The sequence below is a fragment of the Bufo bufo genome, chromosome 2 (assembly GCF_905171765.1).
Source record: "Bufo bufo chromosome 2, aBufBuf1.1, whole genome shotgun sequence".
In the NCBI taxonomy this organism is placed as follows: Eukaryota; Metazoa; Chordata; class Amphibia; order Anura; family Bufonidae; genus Bufo; species Bufo bufo.
In genome coordinates this window covers 508,408,256-508,426,345 of record NC_053390.1, presented here as the reverse complement: position 1 = coordinate 508,426,345, position 18,090 = coordinate 508,408,256, and the positions used below count along the sequence as shown (strand labels likewise).

Sequence of the window (18,090 nt, the reverse complement as noted above, 5' to 3'; positions counted from 1 at the left end):
GGAGGTCTGATGAGGTTTTGGGATCTTATTTTAGGTCAGATGAGGATTGGGGATCTGATTTAGGAGTCTGATCTGAGGTCTAATAAAATCAATTATTTTTTATTTTTTTCTCTGCTAATGAAAAATTAGAAAAAAATATTTTTTATCAGACGGGAAAAAATAATTTCTCTTATTTTTCTTGTTAAAATTTGGGTGCATCTTGTAGGACGAAAAATACGGTGACTCGTGTGTAAATGTATAGCTTGTGGCTCCTGGTAGTCATACTTTTTTTTTATTTTATTTTATTTTTTTGGCTCTTTGTGTCACCCCTGTACTAAGGCCTCTTTCACACGAGCGTGGCGGATTAGATCCGTATGTGGGTGCGTTCAGGAAAACTCGCACCATTTTGCAAGCAAGTTAAGTCAGTTTTGTCTACGATTGCGTTCAGTTTTTTCCGCGCGAGTGCAAAGCGTTTTGATGCTTTTTTCACGCGCTTGATAAAAAAACTGAAGGTTTACAAACAACATCTCCTAGCAACCATCAGTGAAAAATGCATTGCATCCACACTTGTTTCCGGATGCAATGCGTTTTTCACTGAAGCCCCATTCACTTCTATGGGGCCAGGGCTGCGGGAAAAACGCAGAATATAGAACATGCAGAACTGATGCGTGGAAAAAAACCGCTCATGTACACAGACCCATTAAAAAGAATGGGTCAGTATCAGGGTGGATAAAAATCAATGATTTAAAAAAAAATCAGAATTTTTTTTGATTTAAATCAGATTTTTTTTTTATATAAAATCCTTTTTGAGGAAAATATATTACCATCCAAAGATTATTCCATCATGAAATAAAGATTCGTTTTTTTAATTATGTAGAATAAGGCTGTACGTAGACTCCCATATTGTTGAATGGATTAGGCAGTGGCTGGGGACAGACAACAGAAAGTTGTAGTCAATGGAGTATATTCAGACCATGGTCTTGTTACCAGTGGGGCACCTCAGGGATCTGTTCTGGGACCCATATTGTTTAATATCTTTATCAGCGAAATTGCAGAAGGCCTCGATGGTAAGGTGTGTCTTTTTGCTGATGACACAAAGATTTGTAACAGGGTTGATGTTCCTGGAGGGATACACCAAATGGAAAAGGATTTAGGAAAACCAGAGGAATGGTCAAAAATCTGGCAACTAAAATTTAATGTTGATAAGTGCAAGGTAATGCACCTGGGGCGTAAAAACCCAAGAGCAGAATATAAAATCAGTGATATAGTTCTAACCTCAGTATCTGAGGAAAGGGATTTAGGGGTCATTATTTCAGAAGACTTAAAGGTAGGCAGACAATGTCATAGAGCAGCAGGAAATGCTAGCAGAATGCTTGGGTGTATAGGGAGAGGAATTACCAGTAGAAAGAGGGAGGTGCTCATGCCGCTGTACAGAGCACTAGTGAGACCTCATTTGGAGTATTGTGCTCAGTACTGGAGACCATATCTCCAGAAGGATATTGATACTTTGGAGAGAGTTCAGAGAAGAGCTACTAAACTAGTATATGGATTGCAGGATAAAACTTACCAGGAAAGATTAAAAGACCTTAACATGTATAGCTTGGAAGAAAGACGAGACAGAGGGGATATGATAGAAACTTTTAAATACATAAAGGGAATCAACAAGGTAAGAGGAGAGAATATTTAAAAGAAGAAAAACTGCTACAAGAGGACATAGTTTTAAATTAGAGGGGCAAAGGTTTAAAATTAATATCAGGAAGTATTACTTTACTGAGAGAGTAGTGGATGCATGGAATAGCCTTCCTGCAGAAGTGGTAGCTGCAAATACAGTGAAGGAGTTTAAGCATGCATGGGATAGGCATAAGGCCATCCTTCATATAAGATAGGGCCAGGGGCTATTCATAGTATTCAGTATATTGGGCAGACTAGATGGGCCAAATGGTTCTTATCTGCCGACACATTCTATGTTTCTATATGTGTAATTTTTTTGGTAAATAAATTCCATTAATCCATTCACAATGTCATGCTCTTCCAGAGGTTTTTGTAAGATTATTGGGCAGTTTCTCTGCCTACAAGATATTATCACAGATGCTTGGTTTACTTTTGCAGTTCTCAAAACTGAATTTGACTCCGCAGAGATCACATGCCTCTTCTTCACAGCAAAAATGTTATAACATGAACAGAGATGAGAAAAATACCTTAATCCTAACTTCTACAAACCTATGAATGCAGAATCAAACTAATATGAAAAGTTGTTTAAATCTTCATCTACTTGTATATTTTAAGTTATACCAGCAAGAATTAGTCTTTATGTAGAATTTTTTTTTTTATTTAAATCAAGCCTTACTGACTAGTGATTTAAATCGTGATTTAAATCATTTTGATTTAAATAAAATCCACCCTGGTCAGGATTCAGTGCGGCTGCTATGCATTAACGTCACGCATTGCACCTGCGCGGAAAACTCGCTCGTGTGAAAGGGGCCTAACGGTTTAAACTATACCACATGATGCATGTGTGCTTCCAGTTACAAATACATCTTAATATGTGTTAAAGAGCATGTGTCCTCATGAGCAACCGTGGTAAACCAGGCATACTGCCTTCTAGTGTTGATTATGCTGAGTTAAACAATCCCTCAGTCGTAAAGAAATATGCGCTTTCATATACTAATTAAGTGGTCTGAGCACTATAGGGCGGACCTAACTCCTCGGAGCACCACTTCACCACTGCTTTTCCCCCCCCGTAGATACCCCCTTTCCCCATAACTTCCTAACAGTCATGTTAAAATTGGAAAAACCCTCCAAAAATGTAACTGTTTTGTATTGTAGATTTTTAATGTGTCTGCAGTAACTCTTGTTGGCGCACAACTCATGGGACACTATTGCATTTTGAACCCCTTGATGACAATTCATTTTAGCATTAAGGACCAATAATATTTCCCTCCCTTTGTGTTCTAGCAGTCATAACTTTTTCATTTTTTCTTCCAAAATGTATATTTTTATTTTGCTGGATTAGTTGTAGGTTTATTTACGGCGTTCACTGTGTGGTAAAAATAACATAATTTTATTATGTGGGTCAGTACGCTGATAACGCCACATTGCTATATAGTTTTACTATTTTTCCTTCCTTCCTGCAGGCTGTCAGCTCTGCAACTGCTCCCTCATACTCATGCTTTAACTGCTCATATCTCTAGTTTGGTACCAGCTAGACATTTGTATTGTTTGGTAGCTGGCATTCCAAGCTTTCAGACAATATCAGAATGACAGCAATATCTTCAGTACATGGGAAGATATCACTGTTAGGCATCATGCACACGACCGTTGTGTGTTTTGCAGTCTGCAAATTGCGGATCCGCAAAACACGGATGGCATCCGTGTGCGTTCTTCAATTTGCGGAACGGCACGGACAGCCATTGATATAACTGACTATTCTTGTCCGCAAAACGGACAAGAATAGGACAGGTTATATTTTTTTTGTGGTGCCATGGAACGGAGCAACGGATGCGGACAGCACACGGAGTGCTGTCCGCATCTTTTGCGGCCCCATTGAAGTGAATGGGTCTGCATCCAAGCCACAAAAAATTGCGGCTCGGATGCGGACCAAAACAACGGTCGTGTGCATGAGGCTTCAGAAATCGGGAAGCAGTGAATGCAGCTGAAATTGAAAGCCTGTTTTACCCGCGATTATTCCCAACTCAATTTTTAACAGTGACTTGTCCCGTTTAGCTTGGACTTTTGCTGTTATTTCAGTTTTGTAATGCCAGCTTTCAAACAAGACCAGTTGCATGCTCCTAGCTGCTACCATTCAGGAGATGGCAGCAGCTAAAGCAGTTTTCCCCCTCCACTTTCTGCCCAAGCTCAGCTTGGGCAGAAGAGTTAAAGAGGACCTTTCACCGGTCCTGACATTGTGAACTAAGTATCATGACATATACAGCGGCGCCCAGGGATCTCACTGCACTCACTATTATCCCTGGGCGCCGCTACGTTCTCCCGTTATGTCCTCCGGTATGTTCGGGCACTTGGTTATAGTAGGAGGAGTCTGCCCTTGTTCTGCGGGCGTCTCCTTCTCCTAGGCTGTAGCGCTGGCCAATCGCATCGCAGAGCTCACAGCCTGGGAGGTTGTGGAATCGAACTCTACTGAGTCCGATTGGGAGTAAGAAGGCTAAATAGAAGATTCAGATTCTTCCTCTGAGGACCTTGCCGGGAGGCCATTATTTAAAGTAGAGGATACACTTCTGGCTAGCAGAAAAAAAGATTACTTCTAATATATATGTGAGAATCTGGAAAGCCTTTATCAGTTTTTCCAGATCAGACTTGGATCTATCCTTACCCCCAGATATGCCTTTAATTTTACTTTCTGCAGGAAGGGCTTAATAAAAAGTCAAGACCAAGTATTTTCACCTTCAGGACCAGGCCATTTTTTGCAAATCTGACCAGTGTCACTTTATGTGGTGATAACTTTAAAACGCTTTGACTTATCCAGGCCATTCTGAGATTGTTTTTTTTCGTCACATATTGTACTTCATGACACTGGTAAAATAGAGTTAAAAAAAAATCATTTTTATTTATAAAATAAATACAAAATTTGCCCATGTTTCAATTTCTCTACTTCTATAATACATATTAATACCTACAAAAATAGTTATTACTTTACATTTCCCATATGTCTTCTTCATGTTAGGATCATTTTGGGAATGACATTTTATTTTTGGGGGACGTTACAAGGCTTAGAAGTTTAGAAGTAAATCCTGAAATTTCTCAGAAATTTTCAAAAACCAACTTTTTAAGGACCAGTTCAGGTCTGAAGTCACTTTGTGAAGCTTACATGATAAAAACCACCCAAAAAATGACTCCATTCTAGAAACTACACCACTCAAGGTATTCAAAACTGATTTTACAAACGTTGTTAACCCTTTAGGTGTTCCACAAGAATTAATGGAAAATAGAGATACAGTTTAAAAATTTCACACTTTTGGCAGATTTTCCATTTTAATATTTTTTTTCCAGTTACAAAGCAAGGGTTAACAGCCAAACAAAACTCAATATTTATGGCCCTGATTCTGTAGTTTACAGAAACACCCCATATGTGGTCGTAAACTGCTGTACGGGCACACGGCAGGGCGCAGAAGGAAAGGAATGCCAAACGTTTTTTGGAAGGCAGATTTTGCTAGACTTTTTTTTTTTTTTACACCATGTCCCATTTGAAGCCCCCTGATGCACCCCTAGAGTAGAAACTCCAAAAAGTGACCCCATTTTAGAAACTACAGGATAGGGTGGAAGTTTTGTTGGTACTAGTTTAGAGTACATATAATTTTTGGTTGCTCTGTATTACACTTTTTGTGAGGCAAGGTAACAAGAAATAGATTTTTTGGCACCATTTTTTATTTTTTTTTGTGTGTTATTTACAACATTCATCTGACAGGTTAGATCATGTGGTATTTTTATAGAGCAGGTTGTCACGGACGCGGCGATACCTAATATGCATACAATTTTTTTTATTTATGTAAGTTTTACACAATGATTTCATTTTTGAAACAAAAAAAAAATCATGTTTTAGTGTCTCCATAGTCTGAGAGCCATAGTTTAAGTTTTTGGGCGATTATCTTAGGTAGGGTCTCGTTTTTTGCAGTTTGATTGGCACTATTTTGGGGTGCATATGACTTTTTGATCGCTTGCTATTAAACTTTTTGTTATGTAAGATGACAAAAAATGGCTTTTTTTACAGTTTTTATTTTTTTACGGTGTTCACCTCAGGGGTTAGATCATGTGATATTTTTATAGAGCCGGTCAATACGGATGCAGCGATACCTAATATGTATACTTTTTTTAAATTTATGTAAGTTTTACAGAATAACTGCTTTTTTAAAACAAAAAAATGATGTTTTAGTGTCTCTATATTCTGAACCATAGTTTTTTTTTATTTTTTGGGCGATTATCTCAGGTAGGGGCTAATCTTTTGCGGGATGAGGTGACGGTTAGATTGGTACTATTTTGGTGGGCGTACGCCTTTTTGATCGCTTGCTGTTGTACTTTTTGTGATGTAAGGTGACAAAAAATGGTTTATTTAGCACAGTATTTATTTTTTACGGTGTTCATCTGAGGGGTTAGGTCATGTGATAAGTTTATAGAGCTGGTCGATATGGACGTGACGATACCTAATATGTCTATGTCTTTTCCCGATTTATTTTTACTTTATTTTTGGAAAAGGACGCTTTTTTTTTTTTTATTATTATTATTTTTTAAACTTTAATTTTATGAACTTTTTTTTTTTCACTTTATTTTTTTGTCCCACTATGAGACGGGGTCTGATCCTTGTTTCAATACAACACAATACATCTGTATTGTGCTGTATTGAACTGTTATTGTCTTACACTGTAAGATGCTAACAGTTGCCTAGGAGACCCAGCCTGGGGGCTGGGCCTCTTAGGCTTCCTTACATGACAGGCCCCAAGCCTTGGAATGGCTTGGGGCTGCCATGGCAACCATCGAGTCCCCGCCACAGCAGCGCGGGGACCCGATGTATGAGGCGAGGGAGCGCAAACCTCCCATATGCCGCGGTCAGCGCTGACTGCGGCATATGAGGGGTTAATCCACCAGCATCTGCGTTATCGCCGATGCTGGTGGATGCAGCAGGGATCCGGCTGTCAGTAACCGCCGGATCTCTGCTGCTGACCGGGGGACTGCACGCGGGGGGAGGAACGACTGCAGGACGAGAACGCTCGTCCTTTAGCGCTAAGTGCTGGCAATTGAGGACGAGCATTCTCGTCCTGGGTTGTTAAGGGGTTAAAGGGAACCTGTCATCAACTATTTTTTTTGTTGGCATATTTTGACCCCTATAACTTTTTTGTAATTATGTTTATGGAGCTCTATGGGGGCTCATTTTTTGCGGGCGATCTGAACTTTTCATTGATACCATTCTGGGGTGTGTATGACTTTTTAATCACTTTATTTAATATTTTATAGAAAATGAAGCGACCAAACACGGCAAATCGGCCATTTGAACACTTTTTTCCGTTCTGTTGTTTGCCGTATGGGGAATATATTTTTATACTATGGGCGTTTTCACACATTGCGACACCCATGATGTGTATTTTTTTTTTTTGTTTTTTTATTTTGGGAAAAGGGAGGTGATTAGAATTTTTATGTTTTTTTAAAAAAAATTTTTTTTTTTTTTTTTTTTTTTTTTTTTTACACTTTTTTTATAGTACCCATAGGGAATAAAACAATCAGTCATCTGATTGTTATTATCATAGATTCCAATGCACTTGCATTGGAATCTATGATGATTTTACTACTTTCCTATGGAGCCCTATTACAGGCAAGGGCTCCATAGGAAATACTATGTAGCAGCCTCCTGTCATTCCCAAAGACAGGGGCTGCTGCACGCAAGCTCCGGCTCCTCCGATCGCCACACGGGGGAGCGTAACTCAACCGAAAGTGCGCACTTTCGGTTTCAGAGCACTCAGATGCCGTGGTCCGGATTGATCACGGAATCGAAGTGGTTAAAGGGAACCTGTCACCAGGATTTTGTGCATAGAGGGGCGGACATGGGCTGCTAGATGGCCGCTAGCACATCTGCAATACCCAGTCCCCATAGCTCTGTGTGCTTTTATTGTGTTAAAAAACCGTTTTGATCCATATGCAAAGGAACCTGATATGAGTCCTGTGTCCGGAGATGAGTCAAGCGGAAAGGAGCCCAGCACCGCCCCGCGTCCTCCGAATCTCCTCCTTGCTGGCTGACATCACAGAGCTGGAGCGCCGAAATCTCGCGATGCGCGAGCTAGCTCATGCGTAGTTCGTTCCCTGCGCTGATGCCAGCACAGGGAATGAACATGATGCCGACACTGCGCATGCGCTAGCTCGCGCATCGCAAGATTTCGGCGCTCCAGCTCTGTGACGTCAGCCAGCAAGGAGGAGATTCGGAGGACGCGGGGCGGTGCTGGGCTCCTTTCCGCTTGACTCATCTCCGGACACAGGACTCATATCAGGTTCCTTTGCATATGGATCAAAACGGTTTTTTAACACAATAAAAGCACACAGAGCTATGGGGACTGGGTATTGCAGATGTGCTAGCGGCCATCTAGCAGCCCATGTCCCCAGCTCTATGCACAAAATCCTGGTGACAGGTTCCCTTTAAATGTCCACGATCAGCATTACTGCCTGTTGCGGACATGAGCCGCGGGTGTCTGCTAAAAGAAGCAGGCGGCCATCCGCGGCTATGGCGTCCGTAACGGGCGCCATCTTTAAACACCCGCCCAGCACTGTACATGTATGACGCTGGGCGTGAAAGGGCTAATAAAACACGGTTGACCAATGTTTCCTAAAAATATGTTGCTACCGTCTTTCCCCGAAAATAAGACATCCCCCGAAAATAAGACCTACCTCTAGTTTTGCCTATCCCTGTAATATAAGGCATCCCCCCGAAAATAAGGCCTCCCCGATAATAAGGCCCCGCCAGAATATAAGGCCCCTGACGCTACCGTAGGGCGTCTGAATCCTCTGGACTGTAGCGGCGGCTGCCGCCGCGCAGCTCACTGATTGGCCGCAGCGCATCCAGAGCTGTTCAGGCAGTGCGAGGTCTCTTTAAATCAGAGAGCCTGCGCTGCCGCCAGGAGAAGCTGCCGCCTGCTGCTCGCTCTGCCCTGACGGAATCTGGCTGACTCGCGATTAGACAGTGAGTCGCACGGGGCAGGAGCTGGGCACATTGTGTGGAATCTGGCTGGCACAGACACACAGGGGTGACTGAGGTGGTGGGGGGGAAATGTTTGATAAAGTAGTGGGGGATGTCTGGTGAAGGTGGGAGGGGGGAGAGAGACTAAATAATCCACTGTCCACTGGCACAGGGGCGTGGGATCACTTAAAATGACACAGGGGGATCAGAGGTGGGAATCAAAATGACACAGGAGGATCAGAAGGGGGTACTACCGTAAAATAGTAATCCCCCTCCCCTCTGATTCTCTTGTGCCATTTTGATTCCCCCCTCTGATCCCCCTGTGTCATGGAAAATAAGACATCCCCTGAAAATAAGACCTAGCACATTTTTGGGAGCAAAAATTAATATAAGACACTGTCTTATTTTCGGGGAAACAGGGTAGCATAATTTTAACTGCCCTTTGCTTCATGATTAACCCTTTTGCTGCCAGGGGTGTTTGGACATTTTGCACATCTGGTGACCAGGGCAGTTTTCACAGTTTTGACATATACAATTTTTTTTTTTTACAGAATCAGGGTCCATTCACACGTGCGTGGTGTATTGCGGATCCGCAATACACCCGGCCGGCACCCCCCATAGAACTGCCTATTCTTGTCCGCAATTGCGGACAAGAATAGAACATGTTCTATTTTTTTGCGGAGCCGCGGTCCGGAAGTTCGGGGCCGTGCTCCGGAAATGCGGAGGCAGAGAGCACATAGTGTGCTCTCCGCATCCCGTTCTGCGCCATTTAAAATTAATGGGTCCGCACCCATTCCTGATATTGCGGAACAGATGCGGACCCATTTGCGGATGTCTGAATGGAGCCTTACAAAATAAAAAAATTATATTAACCCCCACATACCCATATATTTTCTGAAAGATACCTGACATTCTCAAAATGTCACTCAGCACTTTATACACACAAACACTTTTATGCATCTTTGCGGCAAAGTGTAATTTTTTTTCAAAACTTTGATATCAGAGCACACCTCTTAAAAATAAGCATTCAGTATGTGCAGAGCATGTACATAACACTCGAGCTATGTTCACATGTCCATTTACAAAGAACACACCTCAAGGGTTTACCGGATACAGCATAACCGGATACTGCCTCGAACCCCTGGATCCCCATCGACTATAATGGGATCTGTCGGGGACCCAGCCGCTTTCCCACATAAATGCCTGCATTTATGCCGGAAAGCAGCCAGATCTCATTATAGTCAAAGGAGATCTGGCTATGCCGGATGTGGTAAACTCTGGTAGTCTGTTCCCTGCTGGAAAATGGAAGTGTGAATGTTGCCATAGGACTAAATTTACATGCACATATGTTAATAAAATCACCAGAACTGGAAAGACCAAAAATCCTGTATAAAATACAGGGATTAGGGTACTTTCACACTTGCGTTTTTCTTTTCCGGCATAGAGTTCCATCCTAGGGGCTCTATACCGGAAAAGAACTGATCAGTTTTATCTCCATGCATTCTGAATGGAGAGCAATCCGTTCAGGATGTCTTCAGTTCAGTCTTTTTGACTGATCAGGACAAAGATAAAACCCCAGCATGCTGCGGTTTTATCACTGGCCTAAAAAACTGAAGACTTGCCTGAATGCCGGATCCATCCTTCCGGTCTGCGCAAAAAAGGTGGAAAAAATAGATGCTGGATCCGTTTTGCCGGATGACACCGGAAAGACAGATCCGGCATTTGAATGCATTTTTCTGACTGATCAGGATCCTTATCAGTCTTACCAATGCCACCAGTTGGCATACGTTTTGCTGCGATGGAACTGCTTGCCGGATCACTCTGCTGCAAGTGTGAAAGTAGCCTTACAATTCTGCAGAAATGCACCCCAAACCTGTATATTTCCAGAAATCAAACAACCTGATGATTGCAGTTGCCTAGACGGGCTATTGACAACCATGTGCACCTTCATGACAAATTACCAAAAAAAATGCATCAGAACAAACATTTGAACCTAAAAGGCACATCCAAGCAGAAGTTTACACATACAAACAGTGTAAATGTAATCATATATACCACATGTGTGTACATCAACAAGAGCTTCTGCTCTTAACCCCTTAAGCCTCATGCAGATGTCCGTGGAACACTGTCCGTGAGATACCGGACTGGCATTGCAGGAGCGCACTGCGTCATTGGTTGCTATGACGCCGTGCGCTCCTGTAATGCCAGTCCGGTATCTCACGGACCGTGTTCCACGGACGTCTGCATGAGGCTTTAGTGAACAGCCTGTTTTGGGCCTTCGAGACCAAGCAATTTTTTCATTGTTTCATTCCAAGAACTATTACTTTTTTTATTTTTCTGTTGAGGTAGCCATATCAGGTCTTATTTTTTGCGAGACAAGTTGCAGTGCTCCTTCTCATCGCCGCCAGGAAGACCTGTGCAGTTTTTAGACTAGGTGGCCATAAATTTTTTCCATCTGTCATAACTATATTAGATACAGTATTTTTCACTAGTGCTAATTGTTATCGCTATTACTGCATCGTGCAACGGCTTTTTCTAGTGAAGCAGTCTGTATATTTTACTCTATAAATCAGGTAAGGACAGGATAGGGGCAGTGCAAAAAGTAAACTTTATGAATGTTTGTGGTGTATTTAGTGCTGTGATACGGATGCTAGTAAAAGTCTGCGTCATTGCATCAGTAAACATTAGGCACTGTTCTTTTCTGGGGGAAAAAGGGAAGATGCAAGTTAGAGCACTTAGAAATTGGGTTGAGCTAGAACAGGGTTTCTCTACTCCGGTCCTCGGAACCCACCTACCAGTCATGTTTTCAGGATTTCCTTAGTATTGAGGTGTTGATATAATTAGTGTCCATGCATCAGGATTTACCACAGGTATTCATTCTGTGGGATATTCTCAAATCCTGACCGGTAGGTGGGTCCCGAGGACCAGAGTTGAGAAACCCTGAGCTAGAGCCTCAATCTTGGTTTTGTTTTAACCCTTTCATGACCAAGGGTCATTGATGCCCCAGTGTCCAGGTCAAAATTTACAAATCTGACATGTGTCACTTTATGTGGTAATAGCTTTGGAACACTTTTACTTATCCACACCATTCTGAGATTGTTTTCTCGTGACACATTGTACTTCATGATAGTCATATATTTGAGTCAATATATTTCACCTTTATTTATGAAAAAATCCCAAATTTACCAGAAATTTGGAAAAATTCACAATTTTCCAAATTTCAATTTCTCTGCTTCTAAAACAGAAAGTCATACCTAATAAAATATTTATTACTTAACATTCCCCATATGTCTACTTTATGTTTGCATCATTTTGGAAATGTCATTTTATTTTTTTAGGACGTTAGAAGGCTTAGAAGTTTAGAAGCCATTCTTACAATTTTTAAGAAAATTTCCAAAACCCACTTTTTAAGGACCAGTTCAGGTCTGAAGTCACTTTGTGGGGCCTACATAGTGGAAACCCCCATAAATGACCCCATTGTAGAAACTACACCCCTCAAGTTACTCAAAACTGATTTTAAAAACTTTGTTAACCCTTTAGGTGTTCCACAAGAATTAAAGGAAAATGGAGATGAAATTTCTAAATTTCACTTTTTTGGCAGATTTTCCATTTTATAATTTTTTTTTCTTTAACACATTGAGAGTTAACAGCCAAACAAAACTCAATATTTATTACCCTGATTCCGCGGTTTACAGAAACACCCCACATGTGGTCGTAAACTGCTGTACGGGCACACGGCAGGGCGCAGAAGGAAAGGAATGCCATACGGTTTTTGGAAGGTAGATTGTGCTGGATTGGTTTTCTGAACGCCATATGTTTTTTATTTTTGTGCCGATCGTCTTGTGCAGGGGCTCGTTTTTTGCAGAAAGTGTTGAGGTTTTTATTGGTACCATTTTTGGGTACATAGGATTTTTTGATCATTCATTATTACACTTTATGGGGCAAGGTGACCCAAAAATTGGCTGTTTTGGAACAATTTTCATTTATTTATTTTTATAGCGTTCATCTGAGGAGTTAGGTCATGTGATAGTTTTATAGAGAAGATCGTTACGGACGTGGCAATACCTAATATGTATACTTTTTCTTATTTATTTAAGTTTTACACAATAATAGCATTTTTGAAACCCAGAAAATGATGTTTTACTGTCTTTATAGTCTGAGAGCCATAGCTTTTTTATTTTTTGGGCGATTGTCTTAAATAGGGTATAATTTTTTGCGGGACGAGGTGACGGTTTGATTGGTACTATTTTGGGGGTCATAAGCCTTTTTGATCGCTTGCTGTTGCACTTTTTGTGATGTAAGGTGACAAAAATAGCTTGTTGGGCACTGTTTTTTTTATTTAATTTTTATGGTGTTTATCGGACGGGGTCTATCATGTGATATATTTATAGAGATGGTCGTTACGGACGCGGTGACACCTAATATGTGTGTTTTTATTTTTTCATTTTTTTATAGGAAAAGGCAATTTTTCTTTTTTCTAATTTTACATTTTTATTTATTTATTTTTACTTTTATTATTTTCACTTTTTTTTTTTATCAGTTCCCTCTTGGATCTTGAAGATCCAGAGGGGCTGATAGTTGTACTATACTTTGCAACGCTCTTGCATTCCAAAGTATAGTACTTCCAGATTGCCTGTAGGTGGCAGCACTGGACGCCTTTGCCATGGCAATCGGACGCTTTTGCAAAACGTCCGGTTGCCATGGCAACCATCGGGTGCTGCAATCACAGCGCTGCAGCCCCGATGGTGGAGAGAGGGAGCTCCCTCCCTCTGTTAACCCCATGGATGCCGCAACCGCGGCATCTATAGGGGTTACAGGAGAGTGTCAGCATAGAGCTCTCTCTGCTGATGGCGGCGGCTCAGTAATGGAGCTGCCGCCATCGCACACAGCAGGGGGATCGGGGGGGGGCAGCGCTGGAAAGGGGGGGGGGGTTCGGGAGGCTGCCCACAATATCGAGGAAGGCTGGGGCAGGAGGGGCGGCTAGAAAATTAATGCAGGGGGCGGACCGCATGCCATCAGCGCAGGAGAGGGGCACAGATCGTCGGGGCACAGAGGGGCACTAAGGGCTTGGAGGGGCATGAGGAACACTATCTGCTTTCAGGCTCTGATGTGCAGAGCGCAGATCAGAGCCTGAAACCGGCATTTTAACACTGCCACGATCCGATTGGTTAGTCTGCACAGACTAACCAATCGGATCGATTGCCGGCAAGGGGCCACTCTGGCCCCTTGCTGGCATAACTAGACTGTATGCTGTCCGTGACAGCAGCAGGGCAGGGGCAGAAGCTTTGCAGCGCTTGGATTAAAGAGCTGCCATGACGTCTATACACGTGGTAGCTGCACGGGGCATGTGCAGCTATCACGTATATATACAGATTGCGGTCGTGAAGAGGTTAAAGATGAGATTGTCAGCTTTAAAACAAGTGTTACACAGCCTGAGATCTAGCTGTCAGTAGCAAGGATGTACCAGGTATGTCCTTGGCTACTGACCATCCTGTAAGGCCATCTGACATACATCCTTGGCAGGGAAAGGGTTAATGTTTCTGGTACAGTAGACTTCTTTCAAATGGGCTGAAGCTGTTCACAGGGTCAACTTGGCATACACGCGGTCCAGTTTTCTAAGAAAGCATTGTGTATCAGTTGTTCAGGTACTGTATCTACACCCCTTCTAGAGAAAAATGTCTTTGAGCCTTGATAAATATGGCAAATCTACCTTGTACATATTTTCTACTTTGTTTCTCTACTACATGCCCTTTTACACATGCCAGTATTTGGGCAAATTATCAAAAACGAATGTTTGTATGAAAGCTTGTTCCCCATAATTCACCCATGTGAATGAGGAAATGCTCATGTGCCCGCTGATTTGTCAGCAATGCATTTCCCTTTGTAAACAAGGATGTGCTCCCAAAAAACAAATGAAACTGTATGGGGACAATCGTATTAACAATTGTTCATCCCCATACAGCAGTGATCATTGCCTGCTCTACCGGCTCCTGTAAAAGGGCCTTAAGATGTTGGGTGACGTTCTTCCTGCAGTCAGTGAGATTTTGTGCTACATAAATTATTGGCATGGCTGGCGTTTGCTCAATTTTCAGCTGATCTCTGGTGCATTTTGTACAGACCAGTTAATGGAATAAGTGTTCACACCCAATTTTTGGTCCGATCATTGACTTGTGTGAAAAAGGAAAGGTGTGTACTGCAAAACCTGTAACATGGCAGTTCCATAAGTCCCTAGTGTCTATAATGCCACCCATAGCGGCCCCTGTATTTTATAAAATGCCCTCCAGTATAAATATTGCCCCCAATAGTGCCCTCCATTCTACTGGGTCCAAAAATTTTCAAAAACAACAAACTTTATCTACTAATGTGACGTTACAATGCATCAGGTCCTGCTCCCTCTAGTGCAGAACAAGTTTTCCCTTGCGTTCAATTGAATGAGGTGATTATCTTTAAAAAAAAAAAGGCCATGGGGATAGCCCCATAAACTTCTGTTGGTTCTGAAAGCGACCATGTGATGACCATTACACGGGCGTTTTTCATATTCGTGTGATTGTAGCCTATGAGTGGGACTGTCTTCAGCAGTATCTCATATGAGTTGCAGACTACTGCTCTCATCATGCATTGCTGTTCTCTCTCATACTCCCCTTTTGTGCATTTGAGCCTCTCCCATTAGTTCCCCGTTACAGACTCCTATAATTGAGCATGTCCATGTTTTACTATTGATGACCTGTCCTCAGCATAGGTCATCAATATCAGATCGGTGGGAGTCTGACTCCCAGCACCCCCCAGATCAGCTGTTTGGAGAGAACGCAGCGCTTCTATAAGCACTGCCTTCTCTGCTCTGCTTACCTGCTCACTGCAGCAATTGCAGTGGCGAGCAGTGTAATTAAAAGTATGGCGTTTCCATTCACTTCTTTGGGACGGCTCTGTATTATTCATTTGGACAGAGGGAAATTATGATATATTATTGAGAGGACGTTTGCATTTGTTGATCCTTCTGTAGAGAATGTTGTGGTCAGGAACCATGGCTGTGGGATGATTAAAAAAGTAATGTTGACACCTTAGTGTCAAGTAATGGTCACGTCTATCCTGGTGGCTCCATTATAGTCATTGGAATTTGTTGCGCTTCGTTGCTGTCCATCCTCTGACGAATAGAGCACTTCATTTTCATTGTGCTGCTTCTGTAATGGAGAAGAACTGTGGAAATGATAAGCAGAAGCCTAGCGTCAATGTGAACTGGCCCTTAAATTGTTCTATAGCTTATCAAGTTATCTTCAGCTTGTGATATACACGTTTTTTTTTCTGTTGCGCTTCTTTTCTCATGCACAAATTTTTCTTTTTTTCCTTTTTAGCATTCACCATGGCTACACAAATGGTTAGCCAACCTAGTGGCAGCAACTTGTTTTGCAACAGTGGCAACTTTGGCATCGGAGACATGTATGGCTTGCATGACCTTTCCAAAGCAGAGATGGCAGCTCCTCGGCTCATCATGCTGGCAAACGTTGCTCTGACTGGAGAGGTCAATAGTGGCTGCTGTGATTATTCCTTAGACGAGGACAGACAAATGGCTGAACTGACAACTGTGTATGAAAATAGCTTTTCAGACAGCGAAGGGGAAAGAATGGAGTTAGAAGAGTCAAACCTAGTGAGTGAGCCAGGCATCTTTGAGAGTATGGTAGTGGATCCCTCGGAAGTCCAAGAGCCGATACTGAATTACCAACAAACCACCGTCCCAGAAACTAGCTTGGAGGTGGACCCAGAAAAGAAAGCCGAGGAGACCCCTCCTGCCAGAACTGAAGACATAGCAAAATGTGTAAAGAGCAAGCCTTTTAGGTGCAGACCTTGCCAGTATAAAGCAGAATCTGAGGAAGAGTTTGTCCATCACATTAGGGACCACAGCGCCAAAAGGTTCATTGATCATGACTCTAACAAAAATGTGCAAGATTCAGGCTCTTGTTCGCCTGAGGAAGTGGACTTTTCCATGGGACCTATCCGATGTGACAGATGTGGCTATAACACCAATCGATTTGATCACTATTTGGCCCATTTAAAGCACCACAACAAAGCTTCTGACAACGAGAGGGTTTACAAGTGCACCATATGTACCTATACGACAGTTAGTGAGTACCACTGGAAGAAACATCTCCGAAATCATTTCCCAAGGAATGTATATTCCTGCTCACAGTGCTCCTATTTTTCTGATCGCAAAAATAACTATATTCAGCATATAAGAACACATACAGGTAATGTTTTAAAATTGAGAAATTGCTGTTAGTGTGTTATTGATGGCATTCCTTCCCAGCAAGCGCCTGCTCGTCATTAGAGGAGAGCGCTGCATTTACCTGCAGTGATCTCCACAGTATGGGGAGGAGTCATTGCTAGTGCCTCCCATACTGACTCGTTTTTTACACAGCCTCTGCTGTAATGAATAAAGGGCCCTTTAAACAGCCTGAGAATTCGTCAGATAATCGCTAATGAGCGTTCATAGGAATACTCGTTAGAAATTATCTTCTGGTGTAAAGGTGCTGTAGATTACCCAACGAACGCTCATTTGTTGAGTAATTGGATCATTTGTGTAGGCACCTAAATGCTGGCAGCAGATTGTGCCATGTAATCGCGCTCTGCTGCCAGCAAATAATGATTCTGTATGGGGTTGAGCGATGGCATTAGCGATCATTCCTCCCCATACTGTGGAGGAGATCATGCAATGGTCTCATTCACTGACAAGCAGGCGCTTGCCAGGAAAGAACTCTTCCTTCCTGACCATCACCTGTAAAATTGGCCCATGTAAAGGGTCCTTTAGATAGCTACACAAATGATCCAATTACCCAACGAGCGAGCATTTCGCTCGATTATTGGGTAATCGGCGGCACCTTTACTCCACCAGATAATCGCTAATGATCATTTCTATGAATTATCTTTATCGATTATCTGGTGGATTCTCGGCCTCTGTAAAGGGCCATTTAGTGTGAGCGTTTGCTCATGCCATTTACTTTCTCTTGCCTTAGTTCTGGGAACTTATGGTGTTTTAAAGGGCTTTTATATGGTTATAACTCATTCATTGTATAAGCAGCTGTCAGCAGCAGCTGTATAAGTTCTGCAGCTGTCAAGTGGACTTGGTGATTGAATTCCTCACCATTGTTAAAGGGTTTCTGTCACCAAAATTAACCCTATTAAACTGGCTGACGTAAGCGATGTGCTAATGTCAGCAGACCCTAACTAGCCTATTCTTATGCTTATGGATGCCCCCGTTCACAATTTTAACTTTTATTATATGCTAATTAGCCTCTAGGAGCATGGGGGCATTGCACCTGGTCCTAGAGGCTCCGTTTGCCCACCTCTTTCAACGCCTATGTAAACTTGATTATCAGGGCCAGGCAAGCGTTGGTCTCCTCCTGCCGGAGAAATTGCGCGCCTGCGCCGTCCTGTTCTGTATTCGACGGAGG

The 18,090-nt window shown here is 42.4% G+C and overlaps 1 protein-coding gene across 1 annotated transcript in view; it reads left to right on the top strand.

The window, feature by feature from the left end:
- Positions 1-18,090, top strand: part of REST (RE1 silencing transcription factor) — a 41,854-nt gene that overhangs the window by 8,777 nt on the left and 14,987 nt on the right. Inside the window, exon 2 of the mRNA XM_040417864.1 lies at positions 15,997-16,887. Within this exon, the coding sequence (XP_040273798.1) occupies positions 16,005-16,887 (883 nt within the window). The 5' untranslated portion in view covers positions 15,997-16,004. The remainder of the gene's footprint in view (positions 1-15,996; positions 16,888-18,090) is intronic.